This window comes from Notechis scutatus, chromosome 1, assembly GCF_049901735.1.
Source record: "Notechis scutatus isolate UNSWTSFEM ecotype Mainland chromosome 1, rNotScu1.2, whole genome shotgun sequence".
Classification (NCBI taxonomy): Eukaryota; Metazoa; Chordata; class Lepidosauria; order Squamata; family Elapidae; genus Notechis; species Notechis scutatus.
Window position 1 is genome coordinate 82,311,536 of NC_142009.1, and position 26,370 is coordinate 82,337,905.

Consider the following 26,370-nt stretch of genomic DNA (forward strand, 5'->3'; position numbering starts at 1 on the left):
CGGCGCTCCGGGTGACGTAAGATGGGTCGCGTTGACGTCAGAGCGTGGGCGGTATGGCAAGGCTTCGTCGTTGACAGTGGGACGGGGATCCGAGATGGGCAGGTAGGGGAGGAGGAGGAGAAGAGGAGGAAGACCGGTGGTTGGGGCCAACCTGGTCCGTGGTTGTGAAGTCGGGGGCTGGAGAAACCTGCCTTGCCTAGCCGGATAAATCCCTGAATTAAGGAGTAATGTTGCGAAGGATGCCCGTTTAATTCATTTGTCCATTATTATATAACGATAGTTGTAATCAGCAGTGATGGACTATCCATCCATCCATCCATGCACCCCTAAAATTAGGACAACTGGGGCATTTCCATGCTGTTCGCGAATTGCAATCTTTTTTTTTTGCACGTTCGCTAAAGGCTAAAAAGCGCCTCTGCTGCAATTTCATTTCAGAGTGTGCACCGTAGGCGTGTTTTATTTCCAGGGTGTGTAAGGGAGAAGCGCGATGATTTTCTTTTCTGAATAAAATATTTCTTTTCCTAGTGAATGTGATTATTCAGCTATGAAATTAAGTCACCCCCTCCCACACTCTTGGATCTGTTTGGAGAAAAACATCTGCAAGGCAGTTAAATCAGGTTTGGAAAGTTGAGCGTGCAAGTCACTGCAAAACTGAAATGCCCGGGCAGCACTGTTGTTTTCCCTGGAGTCAGATGGCATTCTCACAAACAAAGCTTCATTGGCTAACCAGCTTTATTTTTATGGTTCCATGGCTGTACTGCGAATGGAAAAAAAATGATTAGAACCTGCAGTTGGTTTAAAAACTTTTTATCTTCATATATGGCACATTTAGGTGTTTTGAGTGATACCTTTTTATTTTTTTAAAAAACCCAGATCTCTTATTTTTTTATTTTTTTAAAAAAACCTCAAATCTGGGTTTTATTTTAAAAAAAACTCCAGATCTATTCATACATGTAGATTTATACTGAAAATCTGAGTGTCCTTAGTTCTTACTGAACTGAAGACCATCTTGCCTTATTTTACCCAAGGTTATTGAGCAAAACTAGTTAATATGCAGTGTAACATACAAACTCCCCAAATTAGTTGAGTAAACTGGTAAAGTTAACCATGGAATAAGCAGCAAAAGTATTGACAGCATGATTTTGAATTAAATGATACTATATCAGTAGAACATCTTATCCCAAAAATCTTACCCCTGCTCTATTCCTTGTACTGAATCTGCACAGAATTTTTAAGATCCAATAATTTTCTATAGATTTGCAGCAAATATATTAGATTTCAGTGAATTGGTCATTATGTCTCTGAATCTCTCTTTTTTCCAGTGTACATGGACAGCCAAAATAATTACCTTATAAAAAATACAGTAAAGCAAAATATATTATTTTGGCTTGTGAGATGAATCATTTAAATTCAGAAGGGAAGGCTTTCCATATTAACATTTTGGAAAATGATATTATTCTTGTTTCCTTTGAAAGAGTCCTGAAGGGTTTGTTTGGTTTTTAATTATGAAATCCTGTACTAAACTTGAAATATGTTTTTGGAAAGAATGCTATGCTGTCTCTCTATTAGATTAGGGCATAACTGATACATAAAATAATTTTTAAAATCCTGTTGATGTGCTAAATCAGTTTTTTGTACCTTTACAGAATGTCTCTGGCTGCTTATTGTGTGGTTTGCTATAGAAAGATAGGAACTTTAGGTTCAACATGGAAAGTTGATCAATCATGGAAAGATATCAGTAAGTGCAATTCTATTTTTACAAGCCTGACTCTATCATTATTTTATTTGTATGATTCCCCAGATAAATTCATCATTTGGAGTTTGCTGCACATCTCTTCTTTGCCTACCTAGGCAAAATACAGTATATACCATATATATATCTGAAAGTTTTATTAAGAATAATAAATAATACAAAGTAAAATAGAAGAAAAAAAGAAGAAAAAAGAGAAAAGAAAAGGCTAAAAATGCAGAAAAAGAAAAGAAAAAGGGTAAAGAAAGATATGAAGTGGATGTTTCTCATTTTCTTCATATTGGTGCTAAGTACAATTAAGATTTAAACTATTTCTCAAAAGCTGCATCATGACTCTTCTTTCTATAATCTGTCTAATCATCAAAACCATAAATCATGTTTTTTACAGTCCATAAGGGGTGGATATTATATTCTTCCTAGAGATAGTTAGAATAGCAGTCTTTGGAAAAATGCTCATCACCACATTCCATAGGACTGATGATGAACTTTTGATTTATTGGGTTTTTTTCTGTAAAAGGAAATATATATATACCAATGGAAATATAAAGTCTATTTGAAGGTAGGATCTCTGAGCAGGATCATCACTCTGCATTGCTATTTAAATATTTAAGCTATATTTAAGAATGAGTTGAACATTTTCCTAAACACAAGGTTGAAAACCTTACTTTTCCAGCACATAATATGAAATGATAGCCATCTAAAAAAATTGATAGAAATTTTAGATAGAAAAATGTTGATAAGGTCATCTGTACGAATGTATACTGTACCATTTGATTTTTGGAACAAGTAATATAAATGAAATTATGAATTACAATGATAAAATCTGTTTAGAATATTTTATGAAGCCAATGATGTGTATTCCATATTAAAACTTTTCAGGATGATGGTGGGAGGATCATACATACATAAAAGGCTAATGGAGGAAACCAGTGTTGTAAATCTAATTTTGTACAAGTTTATTCAGAAGTAAATTCTTCTAAATTCACAACTTGAGCTTTGTTGCCAGGTTAGTTTGCCAAATTGTGTTTTGTTGTCCGAAGGATGCTTCCCAGAAATAATCTCATCAAGTTGAGTGGGTATACTCCCAACTATAGAAATTTCTTTAAGTGGTTAGACTTACAGAGAGCTGTCACTTTCTCCCTAAGAAATAGGACTTAGTTTTGCATAACCTCGAATAGGAATTAATTAAATTACCATTAAATCAAATATTTCGGGCCTTACTTGAGGCTTAAAGGCTTGATAAAACTACCTCATGCTCTTATATCTCTGTTCCTCTAGCAGGCTATAAATATTCAAAACTGTAAGCTTTTGGGCTCCAAGTATGGGAGCTTTTTAGAGTTTTGTGGGCTCTGCATTGGTTGCCAATTGATTTCGAGATCCAGTTTAAGGTGCCAGTTTTCATCTATAAAGCCCTTCATGGCTTGTTACCTGGATATATTCAGAGCCAGATTCTCCAACCATCTGTGGTCCAGCCAACTAGCTATAGCAATTAGATACTGATATGCACCCCACAGTTTCATGAGACAAGAAGGCTCTGCTTTCCTATTGTAGTGCTGGTGTTATAGAGATCAGTCTGATTCCCTCTTTGCTGATTTTCCACAAGCTGTTAAGGATTGAGTTCCTTTGTAGAGCCTTCTCCTAATTTATTTTAATTCATCTTTTTGTTCTCTTTGAATTAATGCAGCATTGTTTTTATTTTTGCATGGGGCTTGTTTTATATTCCTTTATTTTTCTATGAGAATTTCCAAGAATCTTTTTTTATTGTGTTAGCATAAAAATAGTTAATAAATAAGCAATATTTAAATTAGAAGTTAAATGGATTCACATGTATTTATTTTAATAATAACTAATTACAGTTAGCTTAACCTCTGTATATGTCACATTATTGATATAATGTTTATACTAAAACATCTATTTTGGACATGCATTGATACTAAGCTTTTAATTTTTAAGGAAAAATTGTGAAGTTAACAGGCTCACTTATTCTGGGGTAAGTTTTTATTGGCAGATATCCATTTTGTTGTTAGAATAAAACTAAAGTATCATAGTATGTAGGTGTTTAATGTGTTATTTTTTTCAACTCTTCTGGTGGAATATATATATAGTATGTTGTAACTGTTTAAATGCCTTGTATATAGTAATATAGTATATACTGAGCCACCGCGTCCCTCACTGAGCGGTGGCTCAGTGGGGGACACGGTGGCTCAGTGGCTAAGATGCTGAGCTTGTCAATCAGAAAGGTCAGCAGTTCAGCGGTTCGAATCCCTAGCACCACATAACAGAGTGAGCTCCTGTTATTTGTCCCAGCTTCTGCCAACCTAGCAGTTTGAAAGCATGTAAAAATGCAAGTAGAAAAATAGGGATCACTTTGGTGGCTCGGAGTTATTTGTTGGAGTTGTGGTTTTCTGGAAAGCTGACATTAACAGTGTTCCATGCGTCTTTGGCTTTAGTCATGCCAGCCACATGACCATGGAGACTTCTTCGGACAGTGCTGGCTCTTTGGCTTTGTTACATCTCTGTTACAGAGCACTGCCACCTAGAGCCGGAAACGACTAGCACGTATGTGCGAGGGGAACCTTTACCTTATATAGTAATGTTGACAATATTATCTAGTATTGAAAGCAGGTGCAAAATTAAGTATGACCCTCTTTAATATATTACACAATAATAGTAAATTCCTGCATTATTTTATCATTTAAAATCTGGACCCTTAAATGTGACCTATGTGAATCAGTCATTCCTGAAAACTTTAAAAATTGTGAGTTTTGAAAGAATTGACAGGCCTCTTCTCTCTTCTCCCCTCTCCTCCTCTCCTCTCCCCTCCCCTCCCGTCTTTTTCTCTTGGTTTCTAACCCACAAACAAGTTTTGCCTTTCCTTATTTGAAATTTAAATTTAGAAGCAGATTGTGTTTCCTGCTCAGTTCATGTATTTATTTATTGTTTCCTATATTTATAAAGCAATAAAGACTGTGAGATGATAATGTGCTGGTGCTTGCGCTGATCTGAAACACTCTTCCTCCACCATCTCTGCTTGATTTACTGCCTTGCTAGTTTCTAGCATCAGGATATGATTTTGGGGCCATGGCTAGAAGGTAGCAAGGAAAGTGTATCCCACAAGCATATCCCGATTTGCCTAGTTTGGCTATCAAGAGGAATCAAGAGAGTTCTGCTTATGAGAGAGGGAGAGAGAGAAGAAAGTGGGCAAAAGGAAGTGAATGGACATTTCAGATTTAAATTTGTACTTTAATGCTTACACTGATGTCTGTCTTCTTCTTCTTTAAGTGGTTGTATATTTGCTACTTACGAAGTTTTGACTTTAAGAAAATTATTCAGTTTTGATACCCAAGTGGTACAACAAGAAAAACTGAAATCCTACATCTACTTACAAACAGTTTCTTTAGATCAAAGTGACTATCAAGGTAAGAAAAACTAGGTTATTGTTGAAAGTAGAAGGAATTAGAAACACAGCTTGAATATAAGAAATAGTAGTTAAGAACTAGAAGAATAGTATATTCATCCTGATACTTAAGGAAGAACATTACACTAGAGACTATGGAAGAAATTTACTCATGTTCTCTTCTGTTATTAGAACTTTATCAGATTTTCTCTTTTTTTCCTCATAAGAATGTTTTTCTCATTTTTTAATATTATATTCTACTGGAAATTTACTCAGCTAGGACCAGGATCAGAGGTGGTATTCAGCAGGTTCTGACCAGTTCTGGAGAACCGGTAGCGGAAATTTTGAGTAGTTCGGAGAACCAGTGGTAACCTTCCCCCAGGAATGGTGCGGGAATGGAGATTTTACAGTGTCCTCCCCATGTAGAATCGTTTTCCTGCTCTGGTCTATATATAGGATGGACAATATATCATTTGACCAAAATAAACTTTCTATTGTTTTTGTAGGAGTTATATATCAAGTGAGAAAGAAGCTTCACCGAGCAGCCAAGAAAATTATAGAAATGCATGCTCGAATTTTCCAAAAGCCCTTTGATGGTAGGTTTGGTAAAAGCTTTAAGAATGCTATTGTCAATGTGCTATAATCTAAAACTTATTTTTTTAAAAAAGCAGAAGCTCTGTACCTTTAACAATTTATACCATGCAGAAACTAAACAGATATAGCTTTTTCCATTCCCTCCACCCAATGCTGTTTCTGCATATTGGGAAATCAATAAATTTCTCCCTCTATATATATAACTAGAGTGCAAAACTGCCGTTATCTGGCTGACATTTGTTACCTGGAACAGTGACTTAATATTTGGAATTGGCTCTGAACATGCTAGTTTTGCTTAAATGTTTTATTATTTTTAAACCAATTGCTATTTTATAAATTTTATAAATAAAATTTCTTGTCAATGTTTATTCAGAGATTTAGGCTTAAAATCAGTACAATAGTAAGAGGCAATTATTCAGTCAAGCAATGTGCTTCACTGGATGCATTCAAACAAAGACTTGATTGCCATCTGGCAGGAAAGATTTAATTTGGATTTCTTCACTGAATACATGTTAACTTGAAGGTCCTTCCTACTCTGGGATCCATAGTGTTCTCATTGGGATGCAAAAATGACTTTTGGGTACTTAAATGTAGTTCCATATATATTCTTGTTTTACAGTTTTGTGCAGGGTCAAGTCAAAATCATTGGTTATGGCCACTAAACTTCAGTTTCCAGATTCAAAGCACTCCATTCAATTGAATGGTCAATCGTTTACATTAGGAAAAATCTCCTTCAAATCAAACTTGATACTGATGTATAGTTTTCTTGACAATTTTTACCAAAGTTGTTTACAATTACCTTTTTCTTGGAAGGTTTTTGTAACCCAATCTTGACCGTAGCTCTAGTGTTCTCTGAAGGTGTATCAACAAAGGATTTGCCCATTTAGCTTGTTGGATTAGCCAAGATCAATTAGGTAATGCCACCTAATTGTAGATCCAGGAAATTGCACGCTTTAAAATATTACTCTAAAAATATGATCTTTAGTTACAGTACTGCTGATAATACAAAGATGGAAATAAAGTGACTATAATAATCTTGTCCTATTTTATGTTTGGTAAAGAACGCTTCAGTACCCTTGATGCAGAAGAACGCGATTATGCCTTGTGGCTGCTTGTGAAAAGAAGTCAATCAAATGATAAAATGGTCCGATTACAAGCTGTGGAGGAATTGGCTGCCAATCGTTACTGGCATGGTAATGGTGTCTATTAAGATAGCTACAGAGTTCTTGCTGTTGGCTCTTATCTCTTGCATAGTACTATGAAAAGGATAGCCAACCGATAGCAGCACAATATAGCAGAAAGCTTTCTTATACAAGTTCACAGACTAAATAGGAACAATAGAAGTACCCATTCATTTTAATTGGAGCTTGTACTGGGGAAACCTTTCAGTGATTAGGACCCTCAGCGTGTTTGTTTCTTAGTTTGCTAAATTTCAATTAAGGTGGGGGCTAACACTTTACAGTAACTGGACACTCAGAATTATTTAAAAATTACTACCAACCTGCCTTCCATCGAGGACCTGTATACTGCACGAGTCAAAAAGAGGCCTGTGAAAATATTTAGACCCCTCATCCAGGACATAAACTGTTTCAATTCCTTCCCTCAAAACGATGCCATAGATGCCATACACCAAAACAACTAGATACACGATGCCATACACCAAAACAACTAGATACAAGAACAGTTTTTCCCCAAAAGCCATCACTCTGCTAAACAAATAATTCCCTCAACACTGTTCAACTATTACAAAGTCTGCACTACTATTACTATTAATCTTCTCATCGCTCCTTATCGCCCATCCCCTCTCACTTGTGACTGTATGACTATAACTTTGTCGCTTGTATCCTTATGATCTATATTGACTGTTTCCTAGTATGATTTGATTGCTTATTGTATCCTATGACTATTATTAAGTGTTGTACCTTATGATTCTTGACGAATATATCTTTTATGTACACTGAGCGCATTTGTACCAAGACATATTCTTTGTGTGTCCAATCACACTTGGGCAATAAAAGAATTCTAATTCTAATAAAAGAATTCTAACAGTAGAATCTTTTCAGTTCTGATATCTTACTTCAGCAAGAACCAGTGGGTGGATGTTTTACAATGAGAGCTCAGACTTCCTGTTGGAAATGCTTTAAAAATGCTATTGCTGCCCACAGGAGTCTGACATTAAACTGTCAACTTTTGTTTCACAATACAAACTGCAGGTGTTAACAGTTCTGTTAATAGCGTTACAGCTAAATCTCCCCCACCACAACCACCACTGTCCTTGTTCTTCTAAATTGGGAATTTGTTTACTTCTGCCATCCCTAGGTAGGTAGTCCGTTTCAAACAGAGAGCTTATCCTCACTGGGTTTTTAATTGCAAAGATGTATTGCTTGTTTATATAGTTTTTACTAAAAATATATTTCGGATTAGTGAAAATCTTAACTTTATATTTGTTTTAGTACAGATTATCAGTACAGGACTGTTGCCCAAACAAGCGACCAGAGAACTGCTATAGCTTTAGCGCGGAGTAAAGACGTTGATCTGCGATTTTTCCTGCCTCCTCATCTTTTACTGAATCCACAAGATGTATGTATAATAAGATCTGAATGGCCTTTACTGCAGCAGCTTCTTTTATTTAGATACTTGAAAATTAATACTTGGGAATTGACCGAGATACGTAGCATAATGCAGTTGCCGGAAAGCGTCCATAAGGACAGGCATACTTCTGAAATTATTATTTTTTTATTTGAGCTTTCCCAATCAAATGCTAAGAGAAGAGGCTCTTTGCCTAACTGAAAGGACTGGGAGAGGTGGGGGGGATTGGTCTCAGGAGGAAGGAAGAAATGCAAGAAAGATCCAGAGGCACAATAACCTGGAGGGCTCTCTTCTGATTTGGACTTCTCTGCACTGTATCTCTAATCAATCTATGAATGCCGGTTCCTGAGGCTGTTAGGTTGTTTTACCTAAGTATACCAGTCTCTGCCATGAAATCATTTCCTAGGATGATTTGATCTCCTGGGAGACTGAAAGTCAGAAAAAAAGGACAAAAGTTGAGGCAAACTCTAGCTGCCCCAAGGGCATCATTTTCAGGAGAATAATCCGTGTCTGTTTGTTTTTTCACCCAGTAGTCCATGCTGGGTGAAAGGGGAAATAACAATAAGACATCTAACAGTTGCTGTCTTGAAACTACCATGCCCTAGTTTGTTTCAGGGCAGAGCTGCCTGGCCACCTTGATGATATGCGATACAGGTGGCATTTCCCCCGACAAGAATAGCAAGAATGTTCAAGAACAAATTGGAAAAATGTTGGAAATGTCATCAGACACCTGGCTCATATTACCATATGTGGTGGACTTGTGCGGATGCTAAAAAATATTGGACTAAAATCCACACGTGGTTGGAAAAAAATGACAAAAAAGCATATAGATTTGAAACCAGAGATATTTTTATTGGGAATTTTACCTGAAATATATAGTAAAGAATTGAAATACCTAATTGTAAATGTATTAACAGTGGCTAGGATTGTATTTGCTAAAAATTGGAAAAATGAGAAAATACCATCACAGGAGGAAATCATTAAGAAAATATTGGAATGTGCTGAAATGAGTAGATTGACATTTGAAATCAGAGAACAAGATGATAAACAATTTTATAAAATCTGGGATCTATTCTATCAATGGTTAGAAAATAAAACATGGTAATGAAATTTGTAGATTCTTAGAAAATAATACATATATAAAGATGTATTCTTTTCTTATTATATCTACAAAATGATTGTAGGATAGATTTGAGATGATAATATGAACTGTCACAAAACAATTTAAGTAAAATATGATTATTCGTAAAACATGAATGAATAAAACGATAGTCAAATGATTGATTAACAATGATATTAATGTATTTAGTACTTGATTGAAAATATGAGAATATATACAATGTAATTGTAATTGAAGACTATGAAATGGAAGCACAAAACAATTTGTAAACCAACTGGCACACTGTATGTATATATATGGAAGATGGCTTGATATTTTTATATTTTGTTTGTCTATGTCTTAAAAACCAATAAAAATTATAAAAAAAATAAAATATTTTTTTAAAAAAGTTACTTTATGTCTGTGCAGTATCCTCTGGTTTCTGCCCTGCCACCTTAGGCGTATTTCCCTAATCAGAATATGCTTGAAGGAATATGGTCTCAACAGAAAAGGATTGCATTCCTAATCTGGACCTTTACAGACTAAAACTCATGCTGCTTCATACCATAAAAGCATTTACAAATCCTAGTTTTTTTATGTGAGTCATCAACAAGATACAGTAACAGGAATGTTTGTGGTTTCATATTTCAGACTTGTTGCTTAGAAGATGAACTTCGACTGCTACTGGCAGCTTTACCTCAAACAGATCTTGACCAGTGTGTACAGTATTTTACCTCTTTAGCTTTAAGAGAAAGCAGCCAGACCATAGCTGCCCAAAAGGTATATTCTCAAAACTTAAAGAGTTCAACATTCTAGTCAACTGTGTACTTAGAACTGGCATTCAATTTGTGTGTTTTCTCCTTAATGTATTGTATTTGGGGTTCCCATTTTCATTTGCATTTATAGTGTCTTAAGACTCTTTGTATACCATGTTGGGTCTTTTGATTTGTTGGCCTATGAAGCTGGAGATGGATCTATTAAATCCTCAATATAAAAGATGGCATAGTCTCTGACTAAATTTGAAGATGGAAAATGAAATATTGGATACCATGATTTTATACTTTGGTTTTTAATGGTATTTACTTCTCAAGTAAACTGAAGACAAGTTCAACTGTTATTCTGTCTTGCCAATAAGTTTCTAATTTAGAGGGTTGGTCTGAGCCAGCAGGAATGAGAAGACGGCAATAAATATTTGCTTGTTTCCAGTTGAATACATATTACAATTACATCAGTTCCTTGAATTGACTGATAATGTGGAGTAAATTCTTACCGGAATTTTTTTACTGGAAAAATTTTTGCCTCCAGAATAATAAAATGTTCCTTTACAAAATATTAAATTCTCTTATCCCTTTTGAGTAATTTGCCTGGAAAGTAATATTAGTAGCAAGAATGCTCCAATGGCTGTTATTATATTGATGTTTCTACCTTGCTGGGCATTGTGGTTCAAGTTCAGCATCTTTGCTTCAAAGGGACCTCTTTTCCCTTTGAGGGGGGGGGGGGGGGTGTAATTTGCCCATTTGACAGTACTTCAGTAGCAAGAATGCCTCAAGGCGTTATCATTGATGCTTCGGCACCTTGCTCACGGGCGCTGGCGCCGTATTTTTGAAAAGGGGCTTCTCCGGGAAAAGCTCACAGCATCTTTTCTGTAAAGTGAGACATGGACTCTTGTTTCCTTTGACCCATTAGAGTACTCTTTGTGCTTAATTTTTTAAAAAATGCAAAACTCTACACACTGTTACAGAAACATTGTTCTTCACATTGTTCATTCTGTTGTTTTGAAATTAATTTCCAACTTGTTTTTCTTCCAGGGAGGCTTATGGTGCTTTGGAGGTAATGGACTTCCATATTGTGAAAGTCTTAGTACCGTACCGGCAAAGACAGTGGAACTCTTCTGTCTGCAAGCTTTAGTGGAACATTCCAAGGTAATGCAGCAGAAACACCTAGCCCGAGATTTCTGAGTCTGGGCCTGGAGCCCTTTTTCGATCTCAGTAGTGCGAGCAAGCTGACAATATAATCAAATAGTTAGAAAATGATTCATATTTTTCATGATGATAGGATATGGTTTTCATTTTAAAACAGCAATAGCACTTAGACTTACATACCGCTTCACAATGCTTTATATCTGGCCCTTTTTTGGGGGGGCGGGGTTGTGTGTGGGGGGGGGGCTGGCGCGCATCTTATACAGCGGTGGTCACGGGGGCAAAAGAGGGCTACGCTAGTTCGGGAAAGGCTCACCGGAAGCTCGAAGTGCCATCTTTTAGAATCAGTGTATTGCCCTCAACAACCTGGGTCCTCATTTTACTGACCTCAGAAGAGTGGAAGGCTGAGTCAACCTTGAGCCTGGGGAGACCCGAACTGCCAAACTGCTGGCAGCCGGTGATCAGCAGAAGTAGCCTGCAATACTGCACTCTAATCACTGCACCACCGCGGCTCTTAGAATAGATGAAAGAAATATTTTCCCATTAAATGAAAGGTCCTTTTAATTAAACCTGTTAATTTTAATGATATTAATTCTGGGTTCTGCCTCTCACTACACTTGCTGCTACTTTGTAAACAGTTGAACTCAGCCATTTTCAGCCGTCTCAGATCCAAGGTAAAGGCGTGAAGAGAAAATCCCTGCTCAAGCCTTGTTAAAAACCCAAGATAAATTTCAAAATGTGTAGGCACTATTCTACTTAAGTCATGTTATGAGGAAATAGGTCTGTAGTGCCTGTGCTTAATATAGACAGTGTAGACATTCTCAAGTCACTTTTAATTTTATTTCAGTGTCCGGGTAATAAATAGTCCACCTTCTGTCACCCCCGGGACACTTTGTGCATGAAATAATTTCATACTTGATTTGCACACTGTTCAAGTGCAGCTCATCACTGCAATTCTCATATCATTTCAGATCCCTAGCCATTGTAATAAAATTGAAGCAAACAAGGGACTTCAACTCCTGCAAAAGTTGTATCACCTCCATAGAGATTCTCACAAGATACAAAGAAGTATCATTCACATAATTGGAAATATGGCATTAGACGAACGTCTTCATGCATCAATATCACGTGCAGGTAATAGCGAATGTATTTGTTGTTAATTGGAAAAGGATTATTAAAATATTTTGTCTTGCGGTTTTTCCTTACAAGAGTTACAGGGTTTGGAAATCAATACTTTAAAGTTACAGTGGAACCTCGGGTCGCGAACGCTCCTGGTCACGACCAAATCATGTGGCAAATGAAAAATCCACTCAATTTTTGAATCGGGTCATGATTCAAAAATTGGGTGGTGAACAAAATTTTCCCTTTGGCGCCATTTTTTTTTCCTGCGTGCATACGCAGTCAGTCGTGCTTCCAGACATGAACAAATTGGGTTGTGACCGGAGTCCGGGAATGGATTACGGTCATGACCCGAGGCTCCACTGTATTTAATATTTCAGGCAATTCATACAGTTAGTCAAATATATATTCTCATTGGTTGAGCATAGTATAGAAACTATACATGGGTATATATTGAATTTATCTTTGGAAAAAAGGAAATGATCAGAAACTACTTATACTTCTGCAGTTTGTGAGGCAGTGCATTTTTCTATTCAGGACTCTTCTCAGAAAAGGGAAGGAATGAATGAATCAAATAGATGAATGATTAAAACAAAGGTTTTCCTGACAGGATGACTGTTTATTTCTGGAGGGGTTTTTATAGCAGAAACTTTGCGTAAACAGAATACATTTTACCCATGGGATGGCATGTCTACCTGCCTGCCTGCCTGCCTGCCTGCCTGCCTGCCTGCCTGCCTTGATATTGCTGCATGCATTATTGGTTATAATCAGTCTTACACCATATCTTCAAACATGAACAGGAGAAACTAAATTTTTAGACTTCCAGTTGCTAACAAATTTTGCAGAGAATTGCCAGAGAAAATGTGGTGAAAAGCAGTCAATCTATATAGTACTTTCCTGCATATTTATTACTTATTAAGTGTACCTTCATTAATAAACCATATGAGTAGGTAACGATCAGTGATACCAATGTTTTATTCAATTCAATGCTAGGATGGGTTTCTATACTAGCAGCTATGATGAAGTCTCCACGCGTCATGGAATCCTCTCACGCTGCAAGAGCCTTGGCTAATCTGGACAGGGAAGTGGTGCAAGAAAAATACCCAGACGGTGTATACATTTTACACCCACAATGTCGAACCAAGTAAGCAAGCTCTATCTTGTTTACATGAAGCCTCTGTTGTAATGCAGGCTTGTTCGTAATCATAGTTTACACATGATTTGATCTACTGATACAGCCCACTCTTTGCACTGGAGCTGATTCAGGCATCCAGTTGTAAGAGACTGACTACTGAATCGTGAAAATTGCTGTTAACCGTGTACTCCGGCAGATTAACAGTTCAGCCTGTAGGGAAAAGTTTTTCTTTCTGTTTCCCCTTCCTGTATTCTGAGTGGAAGGGGAACAAAAAATCAGGGAACTGTCATAAACTCAGTCAGGTTTTCAATGTTGTGTTCTGACCTTACTCCCCAAACATGACAAACCTTCTGAAGTTAACTCGATGATTCCTTTAGTAGGAGCCCCGATAAAAAGTTTCTCTCTCAACATAGGCTAACAAGTCCAGCCAGCCGGAAGATGAATAGTTGTCTGCCACATTTATTCATCTCTGCCCTCTGCCTTTTATCCCCAGATAAAAGCCCCTAAGGTGGGGCTTCATTAGCAGCAGTGGCTCTTCCTTCCCAAGGATTGGCCCATGGATTTCTACTGCTCTCCTCTTCTCTCTCTTCTGTGCACCTGCGTGTCAGGCACTGGACCCAGCTGTTCCTCCTCTTCCTCATCCACCCACCTCCAGACCTGGGGGCTGTTGACTCTCCATCTGAGGGCTGATGGATGGCCCAGACTCCACCTCCGTGCTAGCCTCTTCCCCCTTGGAGCTCTCGGGTTGCCTTGATGCTGACCCTGACTCCCATACCGCCTCTTCCTCTGATTTGGCTGCTGGAGGGGCTGGTTTGCTGACAGGCCACAACATATTGCCTTGGTGCATAGACAGCGAATGTTTTCAACCTTAGTCAGCTCTTGGTATGCGCAGCATGGATCAAATATACAGAAGCAGGACAAAATCTTTTGCATTAATCTCACAGATGTTTGTCAACCTGTGTAAATTGCTTGGGCTTTAGGTTTGTTTCAGGGACATGCGTTATAAATATATTACAAGTAGTCCTTGTTTAGTGACTTTCTTGTTTAGCAATTGTTCCCAGTTACACAGTGATGAAAAAGTAACTTGACATCCAATCCTCACATTTACGACTGTCACAGATCTGTAAAGCAATATCATAAGCACAGACGTGGTATCACTTAGTTTCTCTTAATGACCGAGTTACCAGTTCTAATTGCGGTTTCCGAATGAGAACTACCTACAGTATTGTGGACTACCATTAGGATGCTAATACTGTACATTATGCATAATGCCCAAGACTTTCAAGACAGAAGTATGTTGTGAGAAACCTAGTCTATACAGTCTGGTGGCAGTTAAGCCTTTGGAAATTAGTGACTGAGAAAGGGAAAGGTGTAAATTTAGCTAAGATTAACACCTTGCTAAGGGGCACAAAATAGTTTCAGACAATAGATAGAAAGAAGTCCAGAGTTCAATTGGCTAAAGAAGCCTGCAGAAAAGAGCAGAGCAGAAAATAAAGTAAACCTGAGATTTTGGAAGGAACTTTCTTATGAATCACTGCATCTCATAAAATAAAGAAACAGAGTTAAGTTCGAGGAGGAGAGAACTTTACCTTTTAAACGATGTCCTCAGTACTGGTAAGGGTGTGAGGAGATATAAGCCAACATTTGTTTCCTCACCCTGGTCTGGAATCTAACTTAGAATAATTCCATCAGTTTTGGTCTCTACCATTACTAATTCAGTGGTTTTACTAATTCAATTATTGTATTTATTTGAGAGTTAATTCTATGCCTATATTAGTGGTTTTCAACCTTGGCAGCTTTAAGATGCATGGACTATAATTCCAGGAATTCCCAAGCAGCATGTTGGGAATTCTTCAAACTTGACAACTTTAAGACTTGTGGACTTCAACTCCCAGAATTCCTCCTCCTGTCACGTTAGCTCAGGAATTCTGGGAGTTGAAGTCCACAAGTCTTAAAGCTATCAAGTTTGAAGACCCTTGGCCTAAATGTTCTCATTAATAATGGCTTTTTCTTTATGACTTCTCTCCACTACCAGTGAGCCCATTAAAGCTGATGTCCTTTTTGTTCATGGCCTTTTGGGAGCAGCATTTAAAACATGGAGACAACAGGACCTTGAGGACTCTGCAGATGAGAGAGACTTGGATGTGGAAGATGACTACAGTGAATGTTGGCCAAAAGTAAGAATTATTAACCACATCTTTTGAGTTACAACAGGAATCAGGACTGCCAAGATTGCTGTTGCTAAGCGATGAGATCCCATGACATCACATTTTAGACTGCATAGTTTAGCAACAGCAGTCCTGGTCACTGGTTGTTGTTGAAACCCAAGGACTAACTGAATGATGATGGTAGGGATGTTAGATTCACCTTCTAAGACTGGAAGAAACTTAATAATTCAAGTCCTAACTAAGAACCTAAGAATTATTAATATTAATGATTAATTGAATTATTCAAATTGCATCAAGGCTATAGGTAGTTCCAAGCAGAGTGGTTTAAAAAAAAAATAAAGTTAGGGTATTCAGGTTTCATAGATTCAATACTGCCAGATATCGAGAAACTCCTCTAGGTATTGCTCTGAGGGCTCCAATTAATGATTGCTTTAATAATTCATTTCTTTTCCCATGATATCTTATGATTCTTAACTCTTGACTAATGTATCTTTTCTTTTATGTATACTGAGAGCATTTGCACCAAGACAATTTCCTTTTGTGTACAATCACACTTGGCCAATAAATAATTCTATTCTATAAGTGTTCAACTTCAGTTTGTAGGCCCCAATATTTCATATATTTTTTTCAATTGTTTTTCTTGAGTTCCTTTCCATTATGTTCAGTTGAATTCATAAATAACAGAGAGCAGCATTTATGTGAACAGCTGTTTATTGAGAGGTACAGTACCTATGTAATCACCAACACAACACTTATTTGTTTACTGTACATGTACATCAAGATTCTCCTGATAAAGCATTTTCTTTTTTCCCTTTTACTATACTTGAACTCAGAGAAGGTATCACTTCCTTGATTTCTGCTTTATGCTGCTGTTAGAAGAGTAAGAAGTCATAAGTGACAGTTTGATCGTTTCTAAATACGTTCTGAAGCCTGCTGACATATCCAAATGCAGAGGATTTGATTAATTGGCAGGGATCCACCAAACAGAATGATAGTAACATTATCTCCTAGAAGAATGAAATGAAAACTTTTGGCCCTTTATTTATGGGTTTAAGACACAATGGTTGTTTATCAGACTAATGCCGGGTTGCTGAAATTAAGGCAATAGACATTGCTAGCAAGTCACTTCAGATGGAATTACCTGCAATTATAGTTTACTCCCCTGATTCACTCGTCTTGCTTGCAAGTATGTTGCTGGTCTTCATTGCAATACCTGAAGCTTAAACACTTATCTGAACACAATTGTTTTCTGTCTTGTTTTCATGTATTCCAAATTTAGACTTGGTTAGCATCTGACTGCCCATCACTTAGAATTATTTCTGTGGAATATGATACCCACCTTAGTGACTGGAGAACTAAATGTCCTGTAGAGAGCTACAGGTAAGGAATAGGGGGAGTAGAAACTGAAACAGTGTTATGTCTCTGTACACATCTTGTACATGTTAGATGTGAATATAATGCTTATATATTAACATGATTACATTAATATTTAATACTAAGGTTACATTTTTGTATGTTTATTGTGTTGTGAGCAGTCTAAATTCATACCTGCATTTGATTAAGATAACAGATTGATCCTATTATGTAAACTTTAGAAGAGCCCTGCCAGGGTTGATCAAGATCAGTCTTAAAATATTTAGGTGGATTCGTTCATTGCATTAACCCATGATTTCTTTAACAAAATTTAACTTTGTTTAACAGAATTGAATAACCTTTGGCAGAATTGCTATAATCTTGTCAAACCATTTTCAATATACTCTTAATACAACCATACATAGACAGTAGTTGCTCCCTGAAGAATATGTGGGGAGACTTGATATTCCCAAAACAGTGATTTTTGTCACAGGTAATGTGATTATGTGCTGCCAAAATTGCTCCTTCAATTCCCCCAAAAGGAGACTTGACTTGGATAATACTAGAGCTGCTGACTTAATTCAGTATTTGGAATAGAGATTCTTTGATATCCATATTAATCTAACGGGATGTTAAATAACTGTTTACAATAAGTACTTCGAATACTTATCTGAAGTATTAAGTAATGCATTAATTTCCATGTTTTTGACATGATTTTTAAATATTCTGTTTTACATATCAATCAAAATCCCTTGTGCATACCAGAAAACTGTTCTAAGATACTGCATATACACATCATGTGAAATACAGCATATTGAATTGATTATCTGGATGCTAACCATTATTTTAAACAAGATTTGATTTAAAGCAAACATTTTGTACAGCCAGAATCTGCAAGATCACGGAATCTCTCAAGTTTTTTTTTTTTAATATTCTTGCATCTAGGCATTCCCACCCAAAATCTCACTAATCATGCTTAAACCTGATGAGATTTAATGATTCCATAGTAATTGCTTATCTTTTTAATTAAATTAGAGTCCCATGAGATCTGTTTGGAAGGCCATATGTTTCATAGTGCCAACAGTCACTGAGTTGTTGACACCTGTTTTTTGTGGTGTTGATCTAACCTTGGTAAGTTTAAGATTTCAGCTCCCAGAATTCCCAGATAGCCTGACCATTGCTAAATGTTTTAGAACCTGAAGAACACAGTCTTAAAATTGCCCAGGTTGGGGGGACACGGTTCTAAACCTTACAATAATATGGGATGTTCTAGGTTTAAGAAAAGTTTCAGAACTACTGCCTAAAACATGCCAATATTTCCATACAGTTGGATGCTATGGGGGTGGAGCACAAGCTGAGTGTAAGGAAATTGGAGTAAAGCTGCCAAGAAATAACCTGATTCTTCAGAATATGCTGCCTTGCTATATTTGCCTCTCTTGCTTTCTTTGTTGTCTCATCTGCAGAGAATCTCTTGCATATCGAAGTACTGAGCTTCTCAAGAAACTAAGAGCTGCTGGGATTGGAGACAGGCCTCTCATATGGCTGTCGCATAGCATGGGCGGTAAATTCATTGTCTTCTGTATCAACTTTAAAGTGAACTATTTCAAGCTTGTTAGCCCTGTCAATATAGTACATTGCTTCTGTTCAATGGCAATGTTCATAAGATTCATTTGAGCCACGTAGAAAGCAATCCCCGCGTGGATTTACAATAATAGTAGCATGTGGGATGTGTGTTTAGATGTGATGTGTTTTCAGTCGCTAGTGAATGTTCAGTGTGCTGTTTGTAGATTTTCCAGTAGCTCTCTACTGAAAATTCTGATTATTATACCTAGATGCCATTCTTGTCAGAAAACAGCCATAAAAACCTTATGTGGATGGCTAGTTACGGACTCCCCCACTGATAGGATAGGATACTATAGAGTGTTGCTATCTGCCTCTTTAGTGTGTTTGTATTCAAACTTTAATGAGCCCAACTTCCTTTAATTTTTGCCACTCTTTTATTTCCTGACTGCACTGCTAACACAACCTAGACCCTTCATGTGTTCCAATACACCCTGTTGGTAGATTTCCTTTGCAAGACTAACAGGATGGTAAGCATCTCTTTGACTACTCATCTCCTTTAAGCCCTTTCTTATGGTTTCCCAAGTGTCTGCTGAAATATTGGGAGGGCTGGGGGGCATAATGAAAGCATCAATGAATTAAATTTATGTGGCCTTAAGCGCTATGTTTACCGGGAAACAATATCTAGAAACTAGGCCTACATTGATCATTTAGTAAATCAATGAATAAAATAGTAATTTGGTTACTTGTCTATAACCTCTTGCTTGTTCCCACATCCATTCCATTGGAAACTGAGGCAACTTTTAGTAGTGGCCTTTTCCCTATAATTCTTTCAGTATATTTGTTCGTAATCTTCTGAATATTGACATTTCAAGTTCTGGGCATTGGCTCTTTCCTCTGGCACAGGATGCATCCACCATATATCTTTCGAAACATGAGATCACCCTCCAGCAAACCCTTGTTCTTGCTCACCACTCACCCACTTCTTAAAAATGAACGGAGGAGCTAAGATTTCACATGCACTGACTTGGAATGGTTCTATCTAAAAATGTCATCTTAACTCCACAGTGCCAATAGGCTTTCTAGATGTGACTTTAAAGTGCCTCCATCTCCTCAAGTCTGTTTCTGCACTTTCATAGCTGTTTGTCTGAAGGGCAAGCAGAGAGATTCATAAAGGATTTGGAAAAGAAAATTATTAGTATTATTTTTAATGTGACTGCTTGGATTGACTGCCAGGAGGCACAGTATGACCCATTTCATCTTACCTGGGGCTCATCTAGGGAGCCAGATCGTATTCTTTGGCATACAAAACCCTCTACGAGGAATTGAACTCTTTTGACCTTTGCACTTTAGAAGACTATATGCAGCTCATTCGGCTTTAGAGTTACCCTAAAATATTAAGATCCTAGTTCTTGGCATTCAGCAGTTAATAGGAAGGGTTGTATATAGAAGCTGTCACAATTGTGCACATTGTCTACCTTCCCTTAAGATATGTATTATATGTTGTGTGCCACAAGTGTTATGTCAACTTTGCATGGCACAGGACCTGGTTATTTGCAGGACCATCTCTCCTTAAAACTATCCACCCGTTCCACCAAATCATATATAGGGTGACACCTCTGTGTCCCCTCCCTGAAATCTTGCCATCTCGTGGGACCTCAGAAACATGCCTTTGCCATGGCTGCCCCTAACCTGTGGAATATGCTCCTGCTGGTGTTTTTCCACAGACCCTCCACCCTTCTAGCCTTTCAGAAAGCTGTTGAGATTTGGTTTATTTGTTTGTTAAGGGTTGTCTGTCTGTCTGTCTGTCTGTCTGTCTATTAGTCACGTTTCTATACTGCCCATCTCCTTCAAGGATCTCCCATTTTAGGTGCTGGAATTGTGTAATAGGAAACATGAAAGAAGGAAGCTGAACCTGCTGAGGGAGATACTTAACTTGCAGGTTTTTTGTTTTATTGTTTTACAGTTTTTTATTGTTTTTATGATTGTTTTATTTATTAGTTTTATAGTTACTGTGAGCCACCCAGAATTGCTTAATTGCTTATATGGGCGGCCATAGAAGGCTTCTAAACAACTGTACCATATGCATATAAGCAGACTGGGCTAATGGCCAACTTGGTATCTCTTGTACTTGGTACAGGTGGTCTGGGGCTTGTAGAAAGAGGCCCTCCTTTTCCAGAGGAGGAAAGAGAAACTGGCCCTCGTTTTTTTGTAAAGAAAGCAATCCAGAACGTCTTCAATGAATTGTGGGAGAGTGATTTTCTGTCTTGTATCTCTGTCATAAGCATCACAGCCCTGCATCGATCCCATTTCACGGAGGCTTTTCTTTTCAGGCCTTCTAGTCAAGAAAATGCTGCTGGATGCTTCCATGGACCCTGAAATGGCTTCCATAGTGGACAGCACGCGGGGGATTGTATTTTATAGTGTTCCTCACCATGGCTCCCGGTTGGCTGAATATTCTGTAAATATTCGGTTTCTGCTCTTCCCTTCTGTGGAAGTCAAAGAGCTCAGCAAAGGTTTGTTTCTTTGCGGTAGTTCTGGAATGTGTATATTTAAAACATAGGTTTCTTTTCTATAGCTCTCTCACTCTGTGTGTGTGTGTGTGTGTGTGTGTGTGTGTTAAATATTAACAATAAAGCCAAATTATTGACACTAATCAACACTGAGCTTCATTTTTATTTATTCCTTTGACAGAGCTTAATGGAAATGCGGTTTTCTAGGCAATATTTTTGGAAGTGGTTTGCCATTGCTGTCTTCCCAGGGCTGAGAAGGAGTGAACATAAGATTACCAAGCTGGCTTTTGTGCCTAAGCCAGAACAGAGCTCAGCTTTCTCTGTTTCCAATCTAGCATCTTTATCAGTAGAATATAGAATTCCAGTTTATGTGGAACTAGTTAAAAATTAGGCATTAGAAGACTCCAAATTCTGAAATTTCTACCCTATCCAGCACTTCTTGAATTTTAATGCAAGAGACAGAAGCATTTTAGTTTCCTCAAATTAAATGTAACCTCTTTACCCATAGGTCACTGTTGCCTTCGGCCACCATTCAGAACCTCTGCAGTGTTCCTATAGAAAGAGGGAGGTAGAGTTGGATGACAACCATGTTCTGATTCCATTAGACTCCAAATCTGTGTTTCATGTAAAATATAAATGAGGCCAGTATAAAGGCCTCTGATAGAGCCCCATGGCATCACTTTCAGGGCCTCCCAGTTCAGATATGAGGTATCCCCAATATTTGCTCCCAGACCACATCAGGAACTCTGTGAAACAAATATTAAATAGGAACGCAAATAGAATTCTAGTTAAGTTCAGGCGTATCCTCAATTCAAACTTAGCTGAAGTGTAATCATTTTGTAACCACCTTGTCTGTTATTTATTTATTACATTTACATTAAAGGCCAATCTGGACAGCTGTGGTTCTGCATCACCTGCCCACCTACCCCAATTTATTGTGTACAGGAAGTTCTGTCCATGGGCTCCATAGTCTACTTTCCTTCCCTTGCATTCCCGGGTAGAGAAATAACTTAGACTTTGACATAGATAGATCTTTTGTACGGGAGCCATTTTGTTTGTGTTCAGTCGGAAGCTAGCAACACATAGAAAGACTTGTGACCATTGGGACTAGAATTTCCATTGCTAAGCGAGGAAGTGGGTAAGTGAGTCATGCCCCATTTTACAACTTTTTTGCTGCAGTTGTTAAACAAATTACTGCAGTTGTTAAGTGAATCAAGCAGTCATTAAGTGAATCAGGCTTCCCGCATTGATTTTGCTTGTCAAAAGCCAGCTGGGAAGATTGCAAGTGACTTTGGGATGCTCCAACCATCTTAAATACAAGCCGGTTGCTAAGCACCCACATTTTGATCATGTGACTGTGGGGAATGCTGCAACGGTTGTAAGTGCAAGGACTGGTTGTAAGTCACTTTTTTTAGTGCCGTTGTAACTTCGAATGGTCGCTAAATGGATGGTTTAAGCCAAGGGCTACATGTACTTCACCAGAACAAATAGAGGGCATGATACCATCTAGCTTTGCTTGCTACTGGCACTCAGCCTTTAAAACGACAGCAAATGCCACCTTTCTGAACTGAAATCCATCTTTGATATGAAAAACATTATACATAAATGTAGACCTCTGCCTGAAACGCAGTGTCTAAAAAAATAAGAAATCCACATTTCATTATTATGCGTTTTTCCAGATTCGCCTGCCCTGAAAGCACTGAATGACGACTTCATCTCATTTGCCAAGAACCAGAACTTTCCAGTATTAAGCTTTGCAGAAACTTTGCCAACACGAGTTGGCAGAATGCTGAGTCTGCATGTCGTTCCAGTGGACTCTGCAGGTTTGACAATCTCAGAATTCCCCTTCAGAAATGCCTGCCTTTAGTCATCCATAACAGTGTTTCTTTACCTCAGCAACTTTAAGACTATGGACATCAACTCTCAAGATTCTGCAGACAGCCATGCTGGCTGCAGGATTCTGGGAGCTGAAGTCCACACATCTTAAAAGAAGGCCAAATTAGACATCTTAATGATAGGTAAATGAGCTAATGGAAAAAGTAAAAAAAATAAAATAAAGAAATTAATGATTGACTTCCAGTTGAGGAACGCTGGATCAACCATCATTATGCCACAGATCTCAAAGTAATTTGCTATCTCACCTTTTTTCTTTATATGCTCATTACTTACATTTTAAGGAATGTAAGTAATTATTTTCACTAGGACGGTTTCTGTATTATCAAACAAAATGTAGTTCTTTTGTAAACGATTAGGAATACGAGGGTTGGATTCGCCCTCAATTTGAAGTTATTGCTTCTGGCTTTTCTATATTGTGGGAATTTTTGTATTGTACAGGTAGTCCTTGACTTAAGGCCACAATTGAGACCCCAAATTTCTGTTGCTCGGTGAGACAGTCACTAAGGGAGTTTTGCCCCATTTTACAACCTTTCTGGCCACAGCTGTTAAGTGAATCACTGCAGTTGTTCAATTAGGCTGGTTGTTAAGTGAATCTGGCTTCCCCATTAGCTTTGCTTGTCGGAAGGCAACAAGAAGGTGTTCACATAAGCCCGGAACACTACAGCTGTCATGAGCCAGTTGCCAACTGTCTGGATTTTAATCACGTGAACCATTGGGATGCTGCAGTGGTCCTAAGTATGAAAAACGGTCATAATTCGCTTTTTTTCAGTGCCATAACTTTGTAACCATCATTAAACAATGGTAAGTTGAGGACTACCTGTACTTTGGTGTATAATTGTATGTATGTTTGGCCTGAAAACAAGGTGCAGTTTTTCTTTTATTACGCATTGTGTAGAAAGGACTAAAAAAGTTATTTCAAACCGGTGCACATATTCCTCAAACGGCTAAGACACAAATTATGTATGACATCCTGTTAAACAGCTTATGGATTACTGCAGCGAAAATAAATTTTCAGGTATGCTCCAACCTTGTTTTATACACTGTTTAGAATTTGGTTCAAGCATCATCTTTTTAATTATTTGTTACTGATTCCAATTCGGAGAAAGGTCAGACAGATAGGCTGCCATCCTGCCTGGAGACCCTAGAAAGCAGGGGGAGTCCTTTGAATGTAAATAGGTGATTGGTGTCTTTTCTGTGTTCTTAATGCTCTTCGCTGTGTCTGTTTCAGATTTGGGCATTGGAGAACTCATCCAGGTAGAAGTTAGCCACCTCAACATTTGCAAACCGAAGAACAAAGAATCTTTCCTGTATCAACAGACCTTAAAGTTTATTCAAGATTCTCTAAAAAGGGAGCTGGGAAATCACTGAACGACCACACTGTGCATATTTGTTCTTTTACTGGAGCAGTTATGCCAACTTTTCTTTGAATCTGGGCCTGTCCTGGGCAGGGCGGCTGTTTTCTTACAGTCAAGCTATTTTTTTTTACCATTGCTTAATGGGAAACAGTGGGTGTATTTCTGGTGTTGTATATTGTACAAAGCATTGTTGTTCATTTTGAGTTCCATTTAATGCTTGACAAGGAAACGGTTATCTGGGCTCCTAGAAGGTCTTTTCATTGTTTTGTAAGCATGTGTTTTACCTAAAGAGATCTTCATTCTCTGCTCAATATAGAAGCAAAGCTGCTATGCCATTAATGGTTATCCTATATCAGTCGTTGACACTAGGTGGTTGGGGGCACTTGTTCCTGTATATATTGTGCATACTGGAGAGCAAATGCTCTGCCATAAATCTACTCTCCCATGCTGATGTACTTATACACACACCCACATTGCATGATATCAAGTTCTTTACGGACATTGATATTTTAAATATAGTAGAAAATATGTGTAATGACAAATGAATATGTACCCTAACCTGTATTTTTGCAGCTGGATGCCAACAGAAAACAAAGGCATACAGTAAATTTGCTATTGTACAGTGTTTGGAAAGCTGTTAACAAGCCCAAAACTATTTTACTCCAAAAAAAACCAAAAACCTAAAGCAGTTTCTTAATTCTATGACGACAGATTTTCCTGTGGTCATCTTATACCAAAATGCCTCATGAAGTAAGGAAGATTCAGAATTGTTGCTTGATTCTGCATAAAAGGCTGGATTAATCAAGGGACCACTTACTTGAGATGAATCAGAATTATGTTTTTAACCACTTAATTTTTTTTAAAACTCAGAAGATAAAATTCAGTCTCAATGTAATCTGAATAAGCCTGCCAAATATATATTGCAATATTGAAAATGCGAAACACTCCAGGAGGGTAGATATTCTTCCCTTTGGCTGTATTTTGAATTTTAAGTAATATAATGTATAAAGCCAGTTCCAACATGAAGCCAAACCATAGCTTGATTTTTCATATAAATGAAAAATTCTTCCTGAAGATTGCTTGTCCTGTTTTTATGTTCCATTTGCTTAATATCCCCGTGGTAAAACAACTGACATAATTGAGAGAAGCCACCACTGATATTGTCAGATGTTGCAAACCATGGTGTGGAGGTTATAGGGAACCTTGGTAAACCTTGTCTATGATTTTAGAATGATAAATTAAGTCACTATATTTGTAGCAAAGCAGATTCCTTTTGTAGACAAAGGGGAAATGGTTATCAATATCAATTGGCAGCATTTCCTTGTGTCAAAAACATTTGTTACTGTTTGAGCCATCTGAAGTATACATCCCCATTGCCACCCATCCAAAAGAGCATGTAATTTACCTAAAGTGTAATATTTTTGTGTGTACTAAATAGTATTGTGTATACTTTTTCAGACAACTCTTGGTTTTTTTTTACTACTGTAGCAGATTAAAAAAAGGGCATGTCGTAAACATAAAAAAATACTTGATCATTACATTGCTACCTACAGTTGTAACATTACACATTTAGAAAAAAAATACCATATTCTTCCAGTATAGTAACTTTCCAACAAGTTACCTATCATGAGGTAATTTATACATAATGAAATAAACATGTGAATTATCCATGATGTCAAATCTATGAATACTGTTGTGTCTAAACGGATACATGAGTCAATAGCATCATGAAACTACTGGTGTTGAGTGGATTAACATATGACTATGATTTGGTCTTGAATGAAGTAACTGAAATTCAGCTTTGCTTGCCTTAAGTTGCCTGTGACTTTCGATATATTTGCACAGTATTTTTTTATTAGACATTTTCAGAAGTTATTTTTTACTCAGTAGAAGAAATGTTTTAAAAAAACTGGTCAGGACAAC

The 26,370-nt window shown here is 37.5% G+C and overlaps 1 protein-coding gene across 5 annotated transcripts; it reads left to right on the plus strand.

Moving 5' to 3' along the window:
- The first annotated feature begins 11 nt into the window (after positions 1-11).
- On the plus strand, positions 12-26,245 carry SERAC1 (serine active site containing 1). 5 transcript variants are annotated; one of them, XM_026675272.2, is made up of 17 exons: positions 12-102; positions 1,647-1,738; positions 3,704-3,740; positions 5,033-5,169; positions 5,654-5,743; positions 6,803-6,934; positions 8,200-8,321; positions 10,081-10,209; positions 11,238-11,351; positions 12,320-12,482; positions 13,461-13,611; positions 15,638-15,779; positions 17,050-17,150; positions 18,587-18,684; positions 21,017-21,199; positions 22,876-23,019; positions 24,321-26,245. In XM_026675272.2, exons 1-17 carry the CDS (start codon positions 95-97, stop codon positions 24,458-24,460), a joined length of 1,983 nt encoding a protein of 660 aa, XP_026531057.2. In that variant the 5' UTR covers positions 12-94; the 3' UTR covers positions 24,461-26,245. The 5 variants fall into 5 exon arrangements, with proteins under 5 accessions (XP_026531057.2, XP_087825625.1, XP_087825634.1 ...); XM_087969499.1 differs by having other exon boundaries at positions 28-51; positions 24,321-25,972; XM_087969481.1 differs by having other exon boundaries at positions 67-154; positions 24,321-25,972.
- Positions 26,246-26,370: the final 125 nt, after the last annotated feature.

Excerpts from the sequence above, each read along its gene's own strand:
- SERAC1 (XM_026675272.2), top strand. Across the intron at positions 11,352-12,319 it reads CTTTAGTGGAACATTCCAAG|ATCCCTAGCCATTGTAATAA; the intron begins GTAATGCAGCAG and ends ATATCATTTCAG. Across the intron at positions 15,780-17,049 it reads ACAGTGAATGTTGGCCAAAA|ACTTGGTTAGCATCTGACTG; the intron begins GTAAGAATTATT and ends TTCCAAATTTAG.